Source organism: Vulpes lagopus, chromosome 8, assembly GCF_018345385.1.
Source record: "Vulpes lagopus strain Blue_001 chromosome 8, ASM1834538v1, whole genome shotgun sequence".
NCBI lineage: Eukaryota > Metazoa > Chordata > Mammalia > Carnivora > Canidae > Vulpes > Vulpes lagopus.
The window spans coordinates 78045585-78065053 of NC_054831.1; the positions used below are offsets into that span (position 1 = coordinate 78045585).

The 19469-nt window shown below is 45.2% G+C and overlaps 1 protein-coding gene across 1 annotated transcript in view; it reads left to right on the top strand.

Moving 5' to 3' along the window:
- SFMBT2 (Scm like with four mbt domains 2) overlaps nucleotides 1–19469 on the top strand; it is a 212536-nt gene that overhangs the window by 117241 nt on the left and 75826 nt on the right. Inside the window, 1 exon segment of the mRNA XM_041767770.1 lies at nucleotides 18073–18174. Within this exon segment, the coding sequence (XP_041623704.1) occupies nucleotides 18073–18174 (102 nt within the window).

The following is a 19469-nucleotide window of genomic DNA, read 5'->3' on the forward strand; positions in this document are numbered from 1 at the left end:
TTTCCTGATAACCAGCCTCATTATTGAGGGACCTAATAGATGTGCTAAAATAATCCATATATTACTATTAATTTACTCCTGAAGGAAGGTAAATTTATAGAGGGGACTACAGTGCATGTCAACATGGTGTCTCATGGCTTCCTCTTTTCATTTATTAGGCAACCTTTGCAACCCGTCATTGGCTTGTAGGTCAAGTCCTACTGTTATAGTAATGAGAACAGAAGAAAGGGGCTGGTGATTTCTGTTCTGTTTCAGTTTTCAATTGCACTAAGTCTCCACTGCATGGATTTAGGGGAATTCAGTTACATCTTAAAAATGGGGCCAAGGGAGATGTGAAAATAAGAGTGTAGCTATCATTAACATAACCTTCCATGTGTCAGACATTCAGAAGCCTTCTCTAATCACTTAACTTTTCATTCTCTACAGTCCTCATAAGCTGCGATTTACGTTTGTAACCCCACTCATCTTCGAGTGTTAAGTCATGGACATTTCAGTGACAACTCATACACACATCAAAGAGATGTACACGTAAGAAGCCCAAGTTCCCAATTTGCCAGTTAAGTACAATAAAGCATTTTTCCCTTAGGGGAATACCGGTGTGTAGCCCAGGGAAAGCCCGCTCTCCACCTGACTTCATTTGTTGAGCACACCTTGTAATTACAAGGAAAGAATGTTATTTAAAATGTCACTGAAACCCGTTACCCAATTTTATCCCTTAAAGAAGTGAACTTGCTCGAATATTTTTTTTCATTCCACTGAAAAAAAAAAAAAACAAGTTTAAAATCTCAGTGTGTCTGAAATTCCAAAGAAGCTGTTTAGAGATAGGCAGTAGAGTGAAAGTGAGGGTAAGCCACAGGGACGTGAGGCCAGCACCATGGCTTCGTCCCTGAAGCCCGGTTCTTTCTGATGCCTGTGTCAGGTCCCCAGCTCTAACCCCCAGGTTTTGTGAATACCAGGACTCATAGGACTAAGATGTGGTTATGCTCATGGTTGGTTAATTACAGAAAAAGAGCATAGAGCTAAATCGGCCAAAGGAAGAGCAGCATGGTGTGGACTCTGGACATGAATGCACAAGCCTCCATGGGTCCTCTCCAGAGTGTCCCAAGGGAGACTCTGAATTGTGACAATGTGTGCTAACCATTGCCTTCCAGGGCAGCGCATCTAAGGCCCCACTGGCCATGTAGGTGCCATCTGCTCAGTATGTCCCCAATTCCTCAGCTCCCAGAAGGAAATCATATTGTTTGTACAAACAGCATTGGCACAGCGGGCTACGCTTCTACATAGGGGAACTTTCTATCAGTGCAGAGTGCTGTCTATAAGCCATAACCCCGGATGGCAGCCCAGGGCTAACCCCTTCCCAACGACTGCCGCCTCTGGCCTACTCTACATGTTAATCCTCTTCTGCCCACCTCCGTTCCATCTGTGGACCAAGCCTGGCAGCTCTGCGGTCACGGTCTGTCTCAGATTCAGTCACTCTTCTCTTGGTCCATCGCCACAACCCCTGTGTCCTGGACTGCTGCCTTAGTTACAGAACCGTGTTCCTGGATGCTCATCATTGCTTCCCTGCAGTCTGTTCCTTAGAGGGTGGCCAGAGTGATTCTCCTGAAACAAAATTCAGATCCCATCACTCTTCTGCATGTGACTCTTCCTGGGGCATCTCATCCTGCCCCTGGTCCCGCGTGGTCCTGTTCCCTGTGAGCCCGTCTGCCACCTTACCCTTCGGTGAACTGCTGCCCCTCCAACACGGAGATGCCCCTGCTCAGGCCTTCACAGTAAGGCTCTGTCTGCCTGGAAAGTGACCCCAGAGGCCTGTGTGGTATCTTCTCTCACTTTATTCGGGTCTCTGCTTAGATTCTCTGCCACCATCTGTCCTCCTTCCATCATCATGCCCATCGTAGCACTGATCCCCACACATTTTCTGGATTAATTTGCTTTTTCTGCATCTGATGTTTCCCCCAGCTAGGCGGAAGCTCCATAGAACAGCCTGCGGCTCCATCCCCAGTGCCTTGAACAGTGCCTGGCACATAGTGAGCATGCGATAAAAATTCCCAAGTGGTTTAGTGAAGAAGTAACTACAGAAATCTGCTCAGAAGAGTGGAGACTCCGAGGCCATGAGTGTTACGTCAGTGGGGCAAGTCTCATGTGAGTGGTTCTGAACGATGCAGTGACCACGTGTAGCACACGTGAGAGCACCCAGAGGAATATTAGGGATGAATTGGAGTGGAGGAAACATCTCAGCCTCTGTGAGGTCCTGTTGGCAGTGAAGTTGCCATGTCTGTGTGTACATCTTGCTGACGAAGATCGGAGTCACTCATGTTGTGTGTGGACTCGTTTTCTTCTCAGAGTCTCCGGCTTTTATTACATCGCCAGGTATTTGCAGTAATGCATCATAAGGTGCTGGGTGTGATGCATAATTTACTGATTAAACAGATCTGTGCAGATACAAGGAGCTTGAGGAATGTACTGGAGAGGCCGTCAGGCAGGAGCTGGGTCTGAGTGGCTGTGTTTTGCCTTCTGGGCATCTGGTTTCCCACTGTACGGCCTGTCTTTCCTAGTGTTGCATCCATGTTCCTCTGATCCATGTCATAGCTGGGTAGATGAGATGTGTCTGGGTGGTGACAGCCAATGTTTTCGGATCACTCCATTTTACCAGAAGCTGAGGAGAGCTGTGTTTTTCGATGGGACGTGTAGATCTAGCCTCTAGCCATGGTCCATCCCATTATTGCCAAGTCTCGATTGACATCTGTGGCTGATGTGGAGGTTACTGGGAGCCGAGATCATGGTAACTGGCGCTTTTCCTTCATCAGGACTCAACAGTGGGTCAGAAGACAGTGCTTGGTCTAGTACTTGGTCTAGAACTTGGAAAAACCACCAGGTCTCTGGCTGTTTGGCTTCTTTGACAGAAGTATCTGTTAAAAGGATCCCAGACTATTCGCACTAACGGGCCTCCTGGCAGTCTGCAGATAGAGGGCTTTCACGATGGCCAAACGACCTGCTAGATGTCCTTTGATCCCACCTCCAGCTGTATTTGTCATGATTTCTTCATTGCACCCTGCTCTCTAGAGCTGACAAAGGGAGGGGGCCACGGGGAGGAGGTTCATTGGTAAGAGAAGGTGCCGCTCGCAGCCATGATTATTACTATTTTTCAACACCAGCAAATTGACAAAGAAAGGCAGATATTCCATGCACGTTCGTCTTCTCTGTGCAGAGTGTTGGGGCTGTGCTCCTGCCACACTGATGATCCCCCGGCCTGTTATTTCTTTAGCTCTCTTCAGCTTTGAAGTATGTACCTTTCGGTGTGATTGTAGGTTTAACCCGTTGGAGGGAACCTCTTCTGTGGTTTAGGGTCTGAGACCTAGCTAGGTTAGAGGCCGGAGAGGGAAGGTGAAGTGGAGGCAAGAGAGAGGAGAGCTTTTCTTTCTCATTCTATCTGCTGCAGCCAAAGGGGTAGGGAAGCATGTGAGCTGTTGTGTTACGATGGATGGTGATGTTGTGGTTTCTATGGTGACTGATTTCTTTCTCTCTTGTTCCACTGCTAAATACAGCAACAACAACAACAAAACCCCCTTGTGGCTAAGTTTGGCCTTCAGGTGGGATAGTTAGATTCTCCGGAATTTGCTGTGGGCCCCCTGTGTCGGGCCAGCCCTTAATTGCTGACATGATGTCCTCCGTCCCACATGGCAGACTGTGTGATACCAAACAGCATAGCAAATAAGCGGTCTCATCAGGTTAAACCCAAATGTTCCTTTTAAAGAAGGGCTGTTGGGCAGCCCTGGTGGCTCAGTGGTTTAGCATCGCCTTCAGCCTGGGGCCTGATCCTGGAGACCCAGGATCGAGTCCCACATCGGGCTCCCTGCATGGAGCCTGCTTCTCCCTCTGCCTCTATCTCTCTCTCTGTGTCTCTCGTCAATAAAATAAATAAAATCTTAAAAATAAAATAAAGAAGGGCTGTTTTAGACCGAGGGTCCTTAGACTGATGGCTTGCCCCCTGCCACCCTGTTGATGCAGTTGCCCTGACCTCGGGGGTCTCCCCGCTGCCCGTTCCAAGCATTCCTCCCTCGGGGCTCCTTCACTGCACCCCTGGGCCTGAAGGCACGGCTCTGCCAGACATGTGCGGCACCCCTCCCCTGTCGTCCTCATTTCTTTAAAGACTTCGGAGAGGGTTTTGCAGCAGAGCCTCTCTGGGGTGCTAGATCGAAGAGGAGCTCAGTCCTCCCTGGTGCGTAGAAACGCGAGGGAGGGCTTATGCCAGGCTGCCCCTCGTATGCTCGGGTTCATGAACCATGGCACATGAATTCCATTAATGGGAAAAGGATGATGGGGGCCATCTCGTTTTTATGAGCTTTGGAGAGAATCTTCGGAGAGACACACTCGAGAGGGCAAGTCTGGTCAAACAATAAGCATAACCATAAAAATTGCAAAGCCGAGGTATGTGGAGTTCACCGTAACGACGGCTCGGTTGCTGCTGCTTGCAATCTGCTAGATAGCAACTCGCTTCTAATTCTAAACATTAAGAATTTAAGAATATAGGCAACTTTCCATTATCTGCTCTGTGAGTTATCATTCCCAAATGGCTTCTGTTCGCCGCTGATTATTCTGGCTCCCACCAGTTACTGCGGTTTCGGGGACAGCAGGATAATATTAGCATGAACTCAGTGTCATTGGTTTTGGGATGTAGGGTGGGGGGGGTGCAGCATGCATCTCGAAGACAGAAACGTTTCAAAGTGATTGTCGTGTCAGATTTTTGTTTGTTCAGACTTTCCACGCCACTCTCTATCGATAAGAATAATTAAGAAGTGATTCGACTCGTTTCTTCTGTAGAGGATTTGGTAATGAGCCGCAATAAAATTGTATAGAGGCAGTATACACACACACACACACACACACACACACACATAGATCCTTTGTGGGTTAGGTTGGACCTTTTTTTTTAAAAAAAAAAAAAGATTTATTTATTTATTTATTTATAGAGAGCGTGAGCATGTGAGGGTGGGGGAAAGGCAGAGGGAGAGAGAATCCTCAAGCAGACTCTGTGCTGAGCGTGGAATCCCACACAGGGCTCGATCCTACAACCCTGAGATCATGACCTGAAATCAGGAGTCCGGTGTCTAACTGATTGAGCCACCCAGGGGACCTGGTTAGGTTGGACTTTTAATTACCGTGTGCCTTCCGTGAACAAGCATTTGCAAATCGCAGTATTTCAAGGAGGGAGACTGTGTAAGGAGGAGCCTAACTCCTTTCTTTCAGGGGTTAATGGTCTAATGGAAAACCAGGACCCACAGCACAGCGATGCTTCTGTGCTGCGAACCCACAGCTTTCACTAAGCTCCATCCTTCCTTGAGAAAGGCCCCCTGAGGGGTTTGTGTATAGCTCGGGTGTAAATGAAAGCGTGGGGATCTCTCAGCTTCCCTTCACTTCCTTGGACAGCCCTCTGAGTTGCCTTGTCTTAATGGTATGAAGTCAAGGGCAAGATGAAAATCTGCCTCCAGGATGGTCTCCAGCCCCACTTCTAACCAGAAGGATAAACAGATAGACTTTTACATGAATATGTCATGTTGTGTTTAACATTTAAAAAGTGGAGTAAGTTTAGAATAGTAGAGACCAGACTTAAAGCTTGTTAATATTTACTGAAATGTGCTGTAGTTGCTGGCGAAATTTCTAAGTCCCAGGGATACCTGGGGGGCTCAGTGGTTGAGTGTCTGCTTTTGGCTCAGGTCGTGATCCTGGAGACCTGGGATCGAGTCCCACGTCAGGCTCCCTGCATGGAACCTGCTTCTCCCTCTGCCTGTGTCTCTGCTTCTCTCTCTGTGTCTCTCATGAATAAATAAATAAAATCTTTAAAAAAAGATTTCTGTGTCCCCTTGATTTTCCTAAAGGTACGTACATGCATACATAACTTCAGGCTGTAAAGGAGTTCAGAAAATTTAGTCATTTTGGTTGTATTTGTACAAATTGGCCCATTCACTGGACCTCACTTGTTTCTGAGCTACTAGTGATTAGAGAGGCTGCAGGTGCATCAGTGAGAGGGTGGTGAGCAAGGCCAGGCCGGAAGCGTTCTTGTGTTATGAGTCGCACACCTTCGGAGTGTCTCTGGAATATATAGAAACCCTTTCAGAGGGCACCTGGGTGACTTACTTGGTTAAGGACCTTCCCTCGGTTCAGGTCATGATCCTGGGGTCCTGGGATCGAGTCCTGTATCGGGCTCCCTGCTTAGTGAGGAGTCTGCTTCTCCCTCTCCTGCTTCCCCTTGCTTGTGCTTGCTCTTTCTCTTTCTTTCTCTCAAATAAATAAATAAAATCTTTTAAAAAAGACTCCTTGGGGTGGGGGGTCTCCAGGCCCAGAGAAGTTCATTCTTTGTCCTTCCCTGGGCTGGGAGCCCGTTGTGGATCCACAATGCGCACACAGACCTATCTGAATCCCAGGGCCAAGATCTTTTTCCATTTGCTTTTGTAGAGTCTTTAGAAGTAAACAAGGGTATTTAAAGGCTGAGCCCAGGAAATGTCATTGCAACAAGGAATGAGGAAATAAATCCTGAGGGTGTTAAGTATGTGCCTACCGAAATATCATACATGACCTGGAATATGTTGAGTGACCCTGCGTTGCTCAGTCACTTCTGACAGAGGCTCTGTTAGATATTAGGGTGGGATGATTCTTTATTGTCATAATGAACACGTGCTCCCATTTCTTTCAAATGCTGGTATCCAGAGGCTAATGGTGCTCCCTGTGTGGAAGTAGACCCACTGGTGTAGGCCAGTAGGAGTGGCCCCGTTTTTCTTGACAGCGATTGGCTTGGGAAGATGCATGTGACCACTTTGGGTCAAGGGTGTATGAGGACGCCGGTTACATGGTTTCTAGCATAGGTGACCTGGCTTTTCATAAGAGGCATGGGGAAGAGGTGGCTCTCTCTTCTTCCTCTGTACTTCATCCCATTAGGCTGAGGATCCTGGGACCCTGCAGCCATCTGCAGGCCCTGAGGAGAGCTGCCCTATGGAAAGTGGTTCCCCCAGAGTGGTCCCTCCACTGAACGAACCTGGGCCATGTGTGACGTTGTTCCCTCCTCCCTTTACCAGCAGCCTTGAGTGGAAAATTTTGTTATGGGACATAATGGATGTCCTTATGGCTCAGGCCAGTGTGAGTGGGATTTTGTGGCCTGGCTATGTCAACGTGGCCAATAGATAAGGCTTTCCTTAGGGAATGGTACCCACTGGGTGACTTGGTCTACTTGTCTCTAGGTTGGAAGTGATGGTCTTATCTCTAGGTTGGAGGTGATAGTTTACTCCTTAAAAATAACAAACCCTTTGCTACTAGGGTGGCAGGCAGGTTAACAAGTACCTAAGTCATTTATCATCTTTATTTTATACACAGAGTACCTGTTGCGTGACACCAGATTGTGAGTAGGGTGTGTTTGTGGTGGTTCTCTTCATCCGGCATAGCATCTTCTCATGTCAGACACCAAGTGTTCAGAGAGGTGGCCTTGGGAGGCTAAGTAACAACACTGGACCTGCAGTGTGGACTGGCACAGATGCCCAGTCAGGATCTTCAGGCCTTGTTGGGATGACATGTAGTAAATCAGAACTGAAAGGGTTGGCCTGCATGACTCATCGAACCAAGACAGGAGGGAGCTTCCGGGTTCACTAAATGTTGGAGACAGAGGTGCAGAGAACCAAGGGACTTTGAGGGGCTCATCAAAATTGAAGGGTGAGGAGCCCACACATGCAGGTGTCCCCTCTCCAGTGTGTCTGAATCGGGGAGACTTTGCCTTCCAGGGGGCATGTGGCAATGTTGGGAGGCATTTTGCTGGCCACAGCCAGGAGGGAGCTACCGGTGTCTTGTGGGTGGAGGCCAGAGATGCAGCCAAGAGCATTGTGTAGTACACAGAACAGCACCACCAACAAAGAATTATCCGGCCTCCAAATGCCAACAGTGCTGAGGCAGAGATTGAATACTTTTCTCCCCTGGAAACAGGTGGACGGGGAGAGGTCGAGGACAGCCAGGATTGAGGAAGGCGCTTGGGACTCTGTTATTAAGCCTGTGCCAGGCTTCCTGGCAGTTGGCACTTAAAAATGTGGGATCTTCTCCATCCCACACTGTTCAGAGGAGCGGACCGCCCTGCGCTACAGAAGCTGCTGCCTGTGTCTGCACGGGTCGGAGCACAAGATCCACCTGCTATGTGGAAGAGCGTTGCTCGCTATCCGCTCTACTTTCTATCACTGAAGAGTGGCATCAACCCAACTGGTGACCGTTCAGGGCCACGGTCGTATTTCCAAGACAACAGTTGGGTTGCACTTGGGGCTTCTTCAGCAGAAGGGGCACCCAGCAGTATTTTTGTCAGTCATGTTCCATCTCTGGGCTGTGAAGCTTGGATCCCCCCTGCCCCCCACCAGGAGCGGCCACCAAGCTCTTCCAGAGCCCAGGGTGCCTGGACTGCCCCCCTCCCAGCCCCCCGGAGGGTTGCTGTGGAAACGGGAAGAGATGCCCTGGCTTTATCGGGAGAGGATGAAATAAGTGTGGGAAGAGACACTGTAATCACTGTTTACCTACACACACAAAATCAGCCGTGGTTTTTTCCATGACGCTGCTGTAAGTGAGGTCGAATTCCTTGCCACTTACAAATGCTTTTATGGTGCTAAATGTTAATCAATGAAAGGCATTCTCAGTACTCTGGGTTTTTTCGTTTTTTTTTTTTTTTTTTTTTCAAATCTAGTGTACCACTTTTTGGATTTACTGTGAAATAGGTCTACTCTAGTTACCGGTTATAAATCTTGTGGTTCAAGTTGAAGTATATAGTACTACATTTCCTCATGACTATTTTTTAACTTGATTTACTGTATGGCTAGTAGATAAAACTGCTATTTACAGCTGTAAGTAAAGAATGGAAATGCTGATTAGGGTGCAGCATACAGATTTTTTATTACATTTTCATTATAAATATTTCATTGGCTAAATTTAATCCAGTGCAGTGGAATTAAAATGTAATAATGCTATTGATTTAATAAATGCTGGCTTCCTAATGTCCATTTTTAGATGAAACTAAGATAATGAGAGTAATTTTCTAGTGAACATATGAGCACTAGATCTCTGGTAAAACAAAGAGGAACAAGATGATAAATTGCACTGGCTTTTTTTTTTTAAGCATGTCATACCATGCTGATATAAGTAAAGGCATTAAAGTGCAGTTCATTATATATCAATTTGAACGTAATACTAATTAAAACCTTCCTTTGACTTCACTGAAGCCTATTCTTAGAAATTATGTAAATTAATCGAGGCCTTTGAAAAGATGCAGGCGCAACATTTGAGTACCCTGTGGTATGTTGGAACTGAAAAAAAATTACACTGTGCAATATTTTTGTGTAGGTATGACACACAAGAGATTTTGATGCTGGAGGTGCCTGGGTGGCTCAGTCAGTTGAGCATCCGTCTCTTAATCTCAGCTCAGGTCTAGATCTCAGGGTCATGAGTTCAAGCCCTGCATTGGGCTCCACTCTGGGCATAGAGTCTGCTTAAAAAAAAAAAAAAAAAAGAGATTTCGGTGCTTAAAAAAATGTGGGGCAAGCACCAAATTGCATATCTCTTTTTTGCCCATATTCTTTTTTTTTTTTTTAAGATTTTATTTATTTATTCATGAGAGAGAGGGAGGCAGACACAGGCAGAGGAAGAAGCAGGCTCCCTGCAGGGAACCTGATGTGGGACTAGATCCCAGGACCCCAGGATCATGATCTGAACCAAATGCAGATGCTCAACCACTGAGCCACCCAGGTGCCCATTTTATTTCATATCTACATAAGCAAAAAGGAGAAAGCAAAGAATTGAAGACCGAGGCTCATATTGCCACCACTGCAAGACTTCCTGGAGCAATTGATTGTGGAACTTGGGTTAGGAGTCTGGTTTCTGCACTGGGAAAGGATGCACTGCTTTCCTTACATTGACATCCTCACAAAGTGCATTTTTATTGCATTGTGTTAATTAGTTTGAACTCATTCCCTCCGTGCCGCATCCTTCATATTGTTCTATCATGTGAGACGTATTTCTCTAATGAAGCAGGGGTGGGGGATCCCTGGGTGGCGCAGTGGTTTGGCGCTTGCCTTTGGCCCAGGGCGTGATCCTGGAGACCCGGGATCGAATCCCACATCAGGCTCCCAGTGCATGGAGCCTGCTTCTCCCTCTGCCTATGTCTCTGCCTCTCTCTCTCTCTCTGTGACTATCATAAATAAATAAAAATTTAAAAAAAATTTGAAGCAGGGGTGGCAGGAAGCATCGACTATTTTAGGAGTCTGTGATAGCCACATAGCAAATTTTGGGGGCATAACCTGCAGCTCTTCAAGCCTCTAAAATAAATGCAGAGGGATGAGTCAGGTTCAAGTAGGAATGTGACCAATGAGGAGGACCCTAAACGATGGAACATTCCATCTTTCCCATCTTTTCTTTCTTCTGTGTCCTGATGAGTATATGCTTCATCTCCTCCTGTAGATTAATACTCACAGTCGTTTGCCGTTTTATAAAGAACTCAGGTGCTTGCCCTGATGCTTTATCACTCTGCCAAATAAGTTTGGGATGGTGCTTACTCTTGGATGACGAATATTAAGACAGCTCTAGGCAGTGACGTTTGATTCTTCTGGAAACAGCTAGTACCTTTTCCAGGCATGGCAACTCTTTCCAGGGCAGGGATCACATCAGAGGCTGATGCTGGAAGCTGTGGGTGACCAGCGTGGGCCTGGTGCACCCCAGGGGATGCTCTGAGGTTGGCCGGTCTACCTGGCCTCTGCATCTCAGGTAAGATAAAACAAGACATCAATCAGCCAAAGCTATAAAACCAAACAACCAAAGACACTGTGGTTTGTCCGCTTTTCTTTTTCCAGCGTGACATGTTATTTATTCCTCCTTAGTCATTTTCTAACTAAATTTCAAGCTTCTCAACGTCAGGAGCCACATCATCTTCTTGCTCTTTACTCTGTATAAATGAACGCTTAACACATAGTATTTAAAATACTACTGACAGATTGAGATTCGTGTGCACTCTGCAGCCAGGAACTAGATTAACCACGTTTATCAGATGAACCTGTCTGGGTTAACATTGATCACGTGAGAAGATAGATATTGATGAAGGATAGCTTGCTTACCAGGCCCCAGGGGCATTTTGCTGCACACGGTTCTTAAATCTTCATTGCTTAAAGAACACACGAAAGCAGTTAGTAAAAATCACCTCTTAATTTTTTGAAGACTGATGGTATATAAACATTTTAGGGGGTAAGTTTTTAGTGTCACGATTCTCTGACACACTTTTTTCATAAGCCATTGAAAAAGTATTATGAATTAACAGCAAACATTGAAGGTTAAGTCAATGATCAGTATTTAGAGCTGATATTTTTTTAATCTGGCAACATCTGTCTTTGAAATAAAACCTTAGGAGCTTATGGGCTTCAAGAGTGTTTTCTTTTTTTTTTTTTTTTTTTTAAGATTTTAGTTTATTTATTTATTTTTAAAGATTTTATTTATTTATTAATGAGAGACACAGAGAGAGAGGCAGAGACACAGGCCAAAGGAGAAGCAGGCTCTGTGCAAGGAGCCTGATGTGGGACTCGATCCCGGATCCTGGGATTAGGACCTGAGCCAAAGGCAGATGCTCAACTGCTGAGCCACCCAGGCGCCCTGGGCCGCAGTTTTATTTGTTTATTTATTTACTAATTAGTGATAATAAATAAAAGATCCTTTTTGGCCTTTGTTTCCCAGTCCAGTCTATAACCTGAAGCTCAGCATGGGTGTAGTCAGACCACTTGGATTTGAATCTGGCTTCTCTGGTGAGCTCTGTGTCCTTGCTTAGATGACTTAACCTCTCTGTGTCTTAATTTCCTTACTATAGGGTGGATACTCCCCTCCCTAGTCTGCTGTGAGGGAAAAATGATAATACAAGGAAGTGCTCACAAGTATTTACAATGTGCTAGGTTGTTACTGTTTCTCTACTTGATACCATGTGCCAAACCAGGTTATTCTCCATGCAGAGACTAAGGGAGCTCCTGGGTTCCTAGAGAGAATAAAGCTGATGGAGAACAAAAGTTGATGTATACATAATCTCTTGTACATTGTCATGCCACTAAAAATAAGGTTCCCTGAAGAGCGATTGTTAAGGTAGGCTGCTAAGGCAGTCCTCCAATAAATTGAATGGCATTTTACTTCTGATCAATATAAAACTACTTTCAGGCAAGAATAAAATGTGTAGCAATGGATGTAGATGGGAATGACACTGCCCGCATTTCTTAAACGGAAGTTTTTCTGTAAGCAATTTAACTGGACTCTGGCACATTTAAATAAACAGTATTTCTTGAGTGTGACAGGCATATTTGTGAATGTACTGAGGATTTAGTAATCCCTCCTGATTTCAGGAATAACATCATTCTTGATCCAATAATTGTGAGGTGTGAATGATTCTCTAGAGCTTTGCAAAGGCCAGAATGCATCTTTCAAACCACAGTGAATTTTCCATTATCTCTCGGTAGATAATCAGTTTTGCGAATCATCTTCAGGGGCCAGGAACCCTGTCTCTCTTTTTAACATTGAGAATGATTAGCTGGTGTTTGTGTAAATGAACGCATGTACTCTCAGTGCATTAGCAGCCCAAAGTAAATGGTCTGGGGGCGATTAAATTTGTTTTTCAATGAGTGTATCTGTACTTTTCCTCATATACTTATATATACACACACAGAGCTCAGAAAATCTGTACATTATCTTATTTGGAAATTTACTGGCATTGAATTAATTATCATAAATAAAACTCCATATTTTTTAGGAGTGACAGTGACTCCCTTTGCCTTTTTTTTTTTTTAAGTCCAGGATACTGACTTCCTGCCTTCTTTTTTTTGAGATTTTATTTATTCATGAAAGACAGAGAGAGAGAGGCAGAGACACAGGCAGAGGGAGAAGCAGGCTCCATGCAGAGAGCCTGATGTGGGACTTGATGCTGGGACTCCAGGATTGTGCCCTGGGCCGAAGGCAGGTGCTAAACCGCTGAGCCACCCAGGGATCCTCTCCCTTTGCTTTTTTTGATCAGCCTTAAAATGCCTAAATCCAGTATTTTAAGGCCCAGCCTCCCAAGCTAAATTCACCAGGCCATTTTCCCATAATCTTTTCTTTACCCTTCCGAGTCATGTGCTTTCCTATTCCAAATTAAGATTCACTCCTGTAAATCCTCGGGTTGACGTCATCATAGGAGTCGTGATTTTTGCATGCTGCAGTAAAGAAGTTCATTCTGGAATTTCTTCTAAGCCTGGATCTTCCATAGCTGTTTCTTTTCCTTCTCCCTCTGATAATGTCACTGTGTGTGTGCTCTACGTCATGTAGTGCTCTGTGTGTGTGGTACCTTGGTGGTGTTTAATGTGTGCTTATTGAGTGAATGATGGACTATGGCATTGGGATGAATATCAATAAATCATCTAGTTTTGATCATTTCTTCAGCTTCATTCAATAAGCACTTGTTGGGGTCTTTATTGGAAGAAACAAGGAACACACATAAGAGAGATCAGCCTTGGCTGAGAAGAATTGCACCGAACACATGGCTACCTGTCCTGTTTGTTGAAAGGTCTCCAGTGGCCAACTGGAGGTTTCAATGGCAAGCCTTTTTGAGCAGATACTGTTCTCTCTTGTAGTAAAAAAAAGTTTCTGACATCATCATTCATGAGGGACATAAGCATTAAAGCAGTAGGGGTACAATCATAACCAAACTCAGGATCATCATGTGTCTTTGTTCCTGGATTTTTTAAAACATTTTCATTGTATTGATTTGCCTTTGAAACAGGTGGGATTTTCTACATGGTCATTGAAGGATTGGTCTTTTTTCTTTCTTTCTTTCTTTCTTTCTTTCTTTCTTTCTTTCTTTCTTTTTCTTTCTTTCTTTCTAAAATACTGATTAAAGGTGAATTTAAGAAAGTGGAAGCTGGGTCTGGGAATACAGGAACATGTTGTATAGTTTCCAGGCTTGTTTCTGAAATTGAGGGTTCGAGTTTAAAAGGCTATTCTGGATAGATGTGGATTATTTGAGGCCAGAATATAAACACCTATGTTTGGATGCAGCCATGTCTCATAACATCTGGCTTCCTTTCTTAGTGTATTAAACAATAGGATTGACGAGTTTTCACATAGTTTGGAACAAAAACTGATGTTTTCCATGAGTAAGAGGTCCGTGTGCTTGTAAGTAATTGAAAGCTAGTGGAAATAGTTTAAGATGTAGGAAATTCAAGCTGTGATTGGCAATGAGAAGACTCATTTGTAAACCTTTACTCTGTAAGCATTATTTTTAAATGGCTTAAAAATAGTTTAATGTCACTGAGATGAAATACTGTCAACACCATTTTAATTTCTAAAAAATATCAATGTCGCTAATATTTTATTTTCACCTCACACATGGCCTTGTATGATTTTAATGTGAAAGGTATTTTTTATGGATAAGCAGAGACAGACACTCGGTGGTTGACAAACAAGCACATGGCCTCTCCAGAAAAAAAGGAAGGAGAGTGTGTGATTTCTGCATGAAATTATCCCCTCTTTACCTAGAGTTTGATGATGAATACACTGAAATCATTAATGATAAACGTTGATAACACAAGCTAGCAGCTCTGAAAGGAGGTTATCCAAGGAGCAAATTGTTGCCCTGAGCCTTTATGCTTTATTTCTAAGGAAGAACAGCCATTGCCTGGTCCCACCTGACAACTAGGAATAAGGATAAGACAGCTATTAAGGGACATCTAGTAGTGTAGGGTGCCTGGTGCCATAGAGTTTTCAACACAACGTTGGGAGCTGTGATGGAGAAATCTGGCAGAGCTTGAAGCATTGACCCAGGAGGGGTGTAGATTTGACCAAAGACTTCAAATCAGTGGTCAAGGTCACACTGCGATCCCGTGATGTTGAAAGGGTCCGGTGGTCCTGTGTCAGTCCTACTTAGAAAGCTGGCTCTCCTCCAAGCAGAAACAGAGGTATCTGGAGCAAAGAGTGGGCACAGAGCTGAAATCAAGGGGGGGGCCGATGACGGTGGGTAGACCAGAAGCCCAGAATGTCCTCAGGCAGAAACAGAAAGGAGAAGGAAAGCAGGGGATGGATCGAAATTGCAAGGAGAGTGCTGGTAGCGGAGGCAGCCAGAAGTTACAAATTTCCTATTATTGGTGAGCCGCATCTCAAGAATGTTTAGCCTTGTAGCTGTGAGTAATGAGAGGGAACACAGCAGCAAGGAGGGACATCTGATAGCAGAGAGAAGCCCAACTTCTGTGAAAATATTACATTCGTCTGGGCCATTTATTATACAGTTGACCCTTGAACAGCATGGATTTGAACTCCACTTACACACAGATATTTTTCGGTAGATACGGTAGCGTGCTGTAGATGTGTTCTTGTCATGATTTTCATACTAACGTTCTCTTTCCTCTTACTTTATTTTTTTATTTTTTAAAAAGATTTTATTTATTTATTCGTGAGAGACACACACAGAGAGAGAGAGAGAGAGAGGCAGAGAGACAAGCAGAGGGAGAAGCAGGCTCCATGCAGGGAGCCGACGTGGGACTCGATCCCAGATCCCCAGGATCACACCCTGGACCAAAGGTGGCGCTAAACCGCTGAGCCACCCAGGCTGCCCCTCTCTGGCTTACTTTATTGTAAGAATACAGCATATAATATACACAACGTACAAAATAGGCATTAATCAACTGTTCATGGGATTGGTAAGGCTTTTCTGGTCCGTAGCAAGCTAATCTTTTGGGGGAGTCAGAAGTTACACATGGAGTCTTGACTGTGCAGGAGGTTGGCACCCCAAAGCCCTGCATTGCTCAAGGCTCAACTATAGTTACATTTGGGTCTTTATTAGTACTTGGGGCCATTTCTGTCTCTCATCAAGCAGTAGAATCATGACTGCTTAAACTTGCTGACAGTATTTGGGCAAAGTGTGTGTTGTATTATGATTTTGGAGCCATTCCTTATCTCAAAAGGGGGAAAGGTTCTTGTATGTAAAATGGGGAAAGTGGGACGCCTGGGTGGCTCAGCTCGTGATCCCAGGGTTCTGGGATCAAGTCCCATATCGGGCTCCCCTTCAGGGAGCCTGCTTCTCCCTCTGCCTGTGTCTCTGCCTCTCTCTGTGTGTCTCATGAATAAATAAATAAAATCTTTTTAAAAAGGGTGTGTTTTTGTGCAACCGACTACTGTGCCTCAGTTCCCACTGATCATGAGACATAGGGGGTGTTGATGTCTGACAGGAACTGTAACTTTTAATCTTTTCATTCAGGTGTCAGGTCTTGCTTTTGGGTGTAAGTTTCCCACTGTTGTCTCATCCCCCTGGGCACTGTGGTCGAGGCGTGTTAATATGCATTCACTCTCTGTGCTGTTTCTTCTGTTTTTTTGTTTGTTTGTTTGTTTGTTTTTTTTTTTTCCTGAGCCAGCTTCCCAGCCACCAATAAAAAGAAATGCTGTAGAGGCATCTGGGGGGCTCAGTCAGTAAAACGTCTCCCTTCGGCTCCGGTCATGATCTCAGGGTCCTGGGATTGAGTCTCAACATCGTCAGGCTCCCTGCTTCTCTCTCCCTCTCCCTTTGTCACCTGCCCCCCGCCCCCGCCCCAGTCACTTATGCTCACCATCTCTCAAATAAATAAATAAAATCTTTTTAAAAACCCGCTGTACTGTAAGTATAAAATAATAAAATCACCTCCTGATATTCCTTAAGAATATTTCCTTGTGTTTGGTTTCCTATGCATGTGATTTTTGTAAACTGTTGGTAGTTAAGTTCTCAAGGAACTTATAAAGGCTGAGAACGGGTTAGTTCTCTCAGTGAGCTTGTGTCACATGTCCTTGCACCCTGAACACATCCTTCTTATTGGCCTGCCTGCCCCCCATCCCCAGACCCAGCATTTCTTGTGCGCGCACTGGGCATTGATACCTTTGCAGACTGTGGTGTGATGACCCGAGACGGGGTCCTTGGGGTTCTCTGGGTATCTAAAGCCTCCCCCTTGTTTGGTGAAGCAGCGCAGTGGTAGGGAGTCATGTAAGCAGTTCTCTGCTCTCGTGTCCTCCCCCTGCTACCCCGACCGGCTTTTGCAGGGGGGAGCAGCCCCAGCCTGGTGGGACTCTTCGCGATGATCCTTGGAGTCACTTGTCGAATGACATCATTGAATTAATTAAAATTCCACTTCAGATTTGCAGATAAAAGAAAGTAATAGATCCCTCGGTATTTCTGTATGTCTCGGCCAACTGATGTATTTAGAAATAGCAGGAGGTATTTGCAGCTGTTACTCCCTCAGGGACAGGCTGCAAATACGTTTATTTATCTACTAGCATTTATACAGGCTGTGAGTTACGAGATGACCTCCGTCTTTGCAAAATAAATCCTGGTATCCAGAGTCCAGCCAGCCTCATCTATTGCTGTATAGGGAAAGTGGATATTGAAATTTGTTTTCTTGGGAAAGCGGGAAGGCTCCATCTCGCACGCATAAGGTTGCTGTGAGTGGGTTATAAAACTGCCAGACACCTATTAAACAGGGGGTGTTGCTCATCTTTATTGAGCAGGAGTCGGGTTCTGATTGTGTGCAGGGCTGTTTGGGGCCTTTATGTGCACACATTCCCAAGATCGGCGGCTCTCCACCGCTGACCGATAAGCTGTGTGCTCTTGGGCTCAGGAGACAGGGATGAGCCGTATCAGCCACAGAGTCTCCTCGAAGCCCTGCGAACTAGTCCCATAGCAAGAGGCCCCATCTTCTGAAGATGCGCCTGCTGTGTGTTTCAGATGACTGATTGCCTGCATTACTCTGCTGTGCTTCAGTTATAGCACCTAGGAAGATCAAAGCAGTGCAATGTGAATTTTTTTGCTCGGTGTAAATTTAAGCATGGCCACAAAGGCGTGTTTCCTTCCCTTGGAAAAGCAATTTAGCCTGCAGAAAATAATTAAATCCACAGTATCTCGCAATAATGAGAAATTTGAAAGGGGGAGGGTTAATTATTTCAATCCGATTTTAGTTACCCAATAAAATGTTTAAGGAGAGCGTCCAGACAGGGCCCGAGTTAATTTACGATACCATGACTTTCAGTGTTTCTGTCCTTTCCCTGCAGGATCATGCAGATCTGCGAAGCCATTTCTTCACAGTTGGGATGAAGCTAGAAACAGTGAATTTGAGCGAGCCCTTTCATATCTGTCCTGCATCAGTGACCAAGGTGAGCTTCCCTCCCTTGCTCTTTACCTTCATGTCCAGCCGACTGGACGAAATGTGCTGGCGCAGGGGGTGGAGCGCAGCGGGGCGAAGCAGCCCCAGAGCAAGCACCTTCTCCTCGGGCCACGCTCTCCTAAGGGGCTCCTTTGGTCCCTGGCCCCACAGAGCCAGGCCGAGCACATGCCTCCTGTTGCGGCAGATTTGGTTCTTACGGGCTGTCGGGGCTGGTGGCCTTGAGGGACCCGGAGGGAGGCTCAGGTGCCCTGCTGACTGTACGGCCGTGAACTCCGCCGCCAGTACACGGCGCGCCTTCTTCGGTCAACCAGGGTCACATCCACACTGCTGTTTGTCCCCATCCTTGTTCACTTGGGCTGCTCTGGATTCACCTGCTGTAATCGTTGCAGTGGCAACTCGCTCCTCTTCCACAGTCATTCGTGGGATCCGCTTGTATTTTGGAAATGCCTGACAGCGGTGGAAAGCACATTCCCATCTCCAGTGTGTGTCTCCACGTCCGCTTCCTTGTTGCCCCTGGCTCTCATTCACTAAAGGGAGAGCATGCTTCTCCGTTTTGCAGATTCAAAATGAGATTACCTTTTAAGGTAAAGTCCATTTTCCTGACGGTCTGATGGTTTTTCAAGATTATAATTTCCCTCGGCTGTGCCAATCATCTAGAGGAAGTCACCTGTGGAAGTCACACCTCCAGCATGTGTCTGTACCTGAAGCATCCTCCTACAGATGGCCGGGGAAACCGAGAAACCCACCTTTCTTACCCAATGTATGCTTTAGATAATGGCCTTTTGTGTGGGAACTTAATTAACGGTCCAAAAGTCAATTCCATTTTAATTTCTTTTACCAAGGAAGACTGGATTTGTTAATACAGTGATGAGTGTTTCAGAGTCATTTTGTATGCTCTGTCTCTCTCTTTTTTTTTAATTTATGATTTGGTAAGGCTTGAGAGATACAGTGGTGATAATGTATTTCAGAGTCTGGAAAACGGCTGTAATCATGAAAGACCTTTCTCTTTTTTTCTCAATTTTTTTTCTTTAGAACATAAATTACTTTTATGTAACTGTTACAGTAATTTATTCAAAAAAATAACTGCAGCTTCAGAAAAAAATACTGACTTATGCTTTGCAGGATGGTTTTTTGGGTTGCAATATATGTTCTTAACAGTCATAAGCCATGCACTAAAAGCCTTTTTATTTAAATTGACCTTTGGGGCTCTTCAATGTGTATTCTGGTAGGTGCACATTTTCCCAGAACTGGTGAGTGATACCTTGCTGAAGCCTGGCCAAAATT